The sequence below is a fragment of the Lacerta agilis genome, chromosome 14, assembly GCF_009819535.1.
Source record: "Lacerta agilis isolate rLacAgi1 chromosome 14, rLacAgi1.pri, whole genome shotgun sequence".
NCBI lineage: Eukaryota > Metazoa > Chordata > Lepidosauria > Squamata > Lacertidae > Lacerta > Lacerta agilis.
In genome coordinates, this window is record NC_046325.1 from 11,626,255 (window position 1) to 11,631,263 (window position 5,009).

Here is a 5,009-nt window from a genome sequence, read left to right on the forward strand (position 1 = left end):
GAGGAGTGCCACAACCCCAGAGTCGTCCACGACTGGACCTAACGGTCAGGGGTAAATTTACCTTTACCTAACATAGCTGAAGTGCACTGCAACACCCCTGCCTTGTGGCAAATCTGTGGGTCGGGGATCTTGTTCATATCACACCTCTGTGGCAGCATGGGCTTACACATGAGTTAACACATAATGTATGTGTGATCAGGGATGTGTGAATGCTTTTGATTGTTGAGGATCTAGCCCTGCAACCCGAGAAAATAATAACTAACATCTGAACATGTAAGGAAGGAAAGAAAAAAAGAACTAATTCCTTATTCTTCCTCTGGGGCAAAGGGCAGTGAAAAGGTTCACATTCTTTTCCTCTTTGGGAAGAACAAAATACTTCTCTGCTCCTCTAAAGGTCTTGGCACACAGACACTGGAAGCTGCCATAGTAAGAGCTCCAGAGACTCAAGACAGAGTCACCCCGGCTGTCAGTCTTAAGGGAGCTCATTAAAAAGTTTGCATTGTGCATCAGAGAGAGAGAGAGAGAGAGAGAGAGTGCAGGTGACCTCTGGGATGGGATTGGAAATGGTGAAGCAGTAGGCCTTGTTCTGGGCCCTAGTCCAACAACCATTTATCCAAGGAATAAGGCAGAAGAGCGTGTCCATTGAGAAAAATTTACAACCATTTGTGCACTGTTTCAACTAGCCATGCCTTATTTCAGGATATTCCATTCCTTCCCTTTTCCACTCAAAAAGGAATTTAGAATCCCTTTGCTGGTGAACATGCTCAGTACTTATTCAGCAAGGGTTTTTTTGGGGTGGGGTGGGGGGCTTCCTTCCCCTAAGTTTATTTTGCATTTTATAGTTGTACTTTCGCAAACCTTGCAGTTCTCCCCGCCTGCTGATGATGATGTAAAAAGCTAGAATTAAACTTGAATAAAAAGCTCACAATTCTTCAGGTTTAAAGTACACACTGTAGCTTCCTGGGAGCTCTAGTTCCACCTCACAGAGCTACAGTTCCTATCATCCATAACAAACTACAGTTCTCAAGATTGTTTGGGGGAAGCCATGTGCTGTAGATGTGTGCGGAATGTGCTTTAAATGTATGGTGTGAATCTATCTACTCAGTTAGGGTTGCCATGTGCCCTCTTTTTCCAGGCCATGCCCTCTTTTTTTAGGGGTAAAGTTTCTGTCTGGATGGATTTTTTAAATTTGCAAAAATGTATTTGGCTATAATTTCTGGATGAGACATAGACTTAACTTGTGGCTGAAGACTTGCTTTCCTCTTCTCTTCTCCTGCCCCCGTCAGCAATGTGTCACAGCTTCTATAGCCTACATATAGCAGACATAGTTAAAATAAGAGTCGTTATAGAGTCCTCTTTTTTGCTCTTCAAAATATGGCAACCCTAACTCAGTGCAATCACTCATAACATGTACCTGACAAGACATTATCGGATGACGGGATCAAGAAGTGTAGATAAACGTTGTCCATGCCTTTCAGGTAGTATCTTATTAGGCTTTCAAAAGTTACCAACACTTTGCCTTGTGCGTAGCCTTAATACTATGGGGACCCACAGCAGTTTCCACCTGCATAACTATGACAAGGGTGGCGCTGTGGGTTAAACCACAGAGCCTAGGGCTTGCCGATCAGAAGGTTGGCGGTTCGAATCCCCACAACGGGGTGAGCTCCCATTGCTCGGTCCCAGCTCCTGCCCACCTAGCAGTTCGAAAGCACGTCAAAGTGCAAGTAGATAAATAGATACAGCTCCGGTGGGAAGGTAAACGGTGTTTCTGTGCGCTGCTCTGGTTCACCAGAAGTGGCTTAGTCATGCTGGCCACATGACCCGGAAGCTGTACGCCAGCTTCCTTGGCCAGTAAAGCGAGATGAACGCCGCAACCCCAGAGTCGTCTGTTGTGGGAATACACTTCGTGGGTTCCTTTGAACCCATGGTTATTTGTTTTAGGTTGACGTTATTTATGCACTATTTTATGTATTCTTCCGTTCTAAAGTGAAAGTAAAAGTAAGACTCAGTGGACATTTTGCCACTGAGATCACTCCGCCTAAAAGTTTAGTTCCAGAGGTTTTTGAAGTTATCAATGATCGTTTATTCTGCTTCCCGCCTTTTTTGGGGGCAGCAACAGCGTTCCTATTGGTAAATATATTGGTTATGATGTCACACTTGGTTATCAATAAAAGGCTGAGGCTCCCCGCTTAGGCATCTCAGTTCGGTTATGTTATTTTGGAGTTTAGTTTAGTTTAAGGGATTTTTGGGGAGCGGGCTGGATGGGTTGGATGGGTTGGAAGCGCGTGTAGGACTTAGCTAGGTTTTAGTTTGCGGAAGATCTATCGGTAAAGGTTTAGATAATTTTAGTTTAGCATAGGCTTAGATCGCGGAAGATTTGGCGCGTATAGATTTAGTTAGCCTTAGCATTGCGGAAGATTTGGCGGTGCAGGGTCTGATAGCTTAGGAAAAGCTTAGAATAGTGATAGGTTTAGTGAAGTGTAAAAGCCTATGTGGGTCAGCCAAAGCCATTCAAAGAAACAACGTGTCTGTCTTTATTTCATCTTTATTTAAAATTTTTCGGGGTTTATTTAGCCTTTAATGCTTGGTCGTAACTTTAGCCTTTAATGCTTGGGTATGTAACTTCAGGGTAACTCAGGAGGTTGCAAGTCTTTGTAGATAGTTCACGAGGCATTTTCACCCGGATTACTCACGCACCTTCAGATTTAGCCTGGCAAACAGCGGTCCGGTGGGAGTTTATGCTCCGGAATTATCGGCCGCTCCGATAATTTAACATGAATTTTACTATCTAATGAGACCATTGATCCATAAAATGAAAGCAATAATAAATGTACTACTGTATGCTATAAAATAAATAAAACAGTATTGTAGTTGATAAAAATAAAAATAATTTTTCTCTCTTACCTGCACTGATGATAGTCATTGTTTGGATGGGGGGCTTTTATCCATTTCCACAGTCGCACTATCAATCAATCAATCAATCAATCAGTAGCTGAACTGGCATCCACACAGTCCCATAAACAAATTAACTGGAAAAACCTCAAAACAAAAAAGGCAAAATAAATAGAAAAACAAAAGCACCAAATATCAGCTCCAAATATCAGCTCAGAACACTGCAATCGGAAACGGAAGGCTTGAATTACAATGGGGGGGTACAAATTAGCAGTGCAACAGGAAACACAGGGGGACTCAAAACGGAGCATGTTTGGCTTATGCAACAAAGTTCGGAAACCGGAACACCTACTTCCGGTTTTGCAACGTTCGAATTCCAAGTTGTTCATAAACAAAGCTGTTCGAAAACCGAGGTACCACTGTACTGTTAATCTACTGCCATCTCTGGAATTCACTAAGCAAAGGGTGTGTAAGAAATCTAATGAATTATGATTAAGTGCAAGGAAGCCTAAGAATAAAAGCACGTATTGCAATACTATGCCATAGTTGTTATCTTTCACTTGTCTGGAAGTTTTGTATTTTTTTCAGCAGTTTCCACATAGCAACTTTGATCTCCTTGTTCCTCAGTGTGTAGATCATGGGGTTCATCACAGGGAAGATCACAGTGTGGAAAAAGGCCACCACCTTGTCAAACGGGTGTTCCTGGAAAGGACGGCAATAAATATAGATAGCTGGGCCAAACATAATGAAGATGATGATGATGTGGGTGATGCATGTAGAGCAGGCTTTGTTCTTCCCTTGGCTCGAGCCCTTCCTCACCTTGACAAGGAGGGCCACATAAGAGATGAGGAGGAGGAGGAAAGATGCAATTGTGACCAAACCACTGTTGACAAACATGACAAACTCTAATGTATAAGTGTTGGTGCAAGCCAGCTTGGTGATCTGGGTGATGTCGCAAAAGAAGTTGTCCAACTCATTGGGGCCACAAAAAGGCAGTGGGGCAATGAGAATGACCTGGATCATGGAGTGTATGAAACCTGCAGCCCATGCACACGCCAGCATAGCCCAGCAGACCACCCTGGTCATCACAGTGACATAGTGTAGTGGGTGGCAGATGGCCACATAGCGATCCACAGCCATGGAAATAAGGAGAATGATCTCTGCTCCACTGAGGAAATGAATGAAAAAAAGCTGAGCCATGCAGCCTCTGTAGGAGATGGTTCTGCAGCCAGCCAGGAAGTTGGCTATGATCTTCGGAGTTGTGACACAGCTGTAGCAGATGTCCATGAAGGCCAGGTTGGCTAAGAAGAAAAACATGGGGGATCCCAAATGGGGGTCATGCCTAATTGTCATAATGATGAGGACATTTCCAGGTAGGATGATGGCATAGAAGAGCAGGAGTAGGGTACAGAGGAACAGCTGGACCAACCAGATCTGTGATATTCCCTGGAGAACAAACTCGACCACTACTGTATGAGTCCCATTTTTCATCCTTGCAGATTATAGCCTTGAAGTGGAACAATAATGAAGACATTAAATAGAAAACAATGACAGAATTCCCTCCCCCTCACTTGTATGCATTCCTGTACATCAGGGGTCAGCAAACTTTTTCAGCAGGTCCACTGTCCCTCAGACCTTGTGGGGGGCTGGACTATATTTTTTTTGGGGGGGGAAATAAACGAATTCCTATGCTCCACAAATAACCCAGGGATGCATTTTAAATAAAAGCACACATTCTACTCATGTAAAAACATGCTGATTCCAGGACCATCCGCGGGCCGCATTTAGAAGGCAATTGGGCCGCATCCAGCCCCCGGGCCTTAGTTTGGGAACCCCTGCTCTACATGCAGCCAGTTAGTAGGCTGGCCAAGAACCTTCTAAGTTATGTCTGGGTCAAATGAATTTTGCACAGGGAAGTGTAGATGATGTGGCACATCTCTGTGGGATGTCATTTATGGAAAAGGAAGGGGTGAGTTGGCAGACAAGGAGACCTATACAATCTGTTTTAGAACTTCCAAAATCTTATGCTTCGTGTAACTCCAGAACATATTTTAAAAATGGAGAGAGTTTGGATCATTAGATCAGGGTTAGGGAACCTGTGGGCCTCATTTGTTGTT

General features: G+C 43.8%; 1 protein-coding gene across 1 annotated transcript; it reads right to left on the reverse strand.

Moving 5' to 3' along the window:
* Positions 1–3,441: 3,441 nt before the first annotated feature.
* Positions 3,442–4,383, reverse strand: LOC117058587 (olfactory receptor 4N2-like). Its single transcript, XM_033169827.1, has one exon. It carries the CDS (start codon positions 4,381–4,383, stop codon positions 3,442–3,444), a length of 942 nt encoding a protein of 313 aa, XP_033025718.1.
* Between the last annotated feature and the right edge of the window lie 626 nt (positions 4,384–5,009).

Coding starts and splice junctions, on each gene's coding strand:
- LOC117058587 (XM_033169827.1), bottom strand. CDS start 4,383: ATGAAAAATGGGACTCATACAGTAGTGGTCGAGTTTGTTCTCCAGGGA.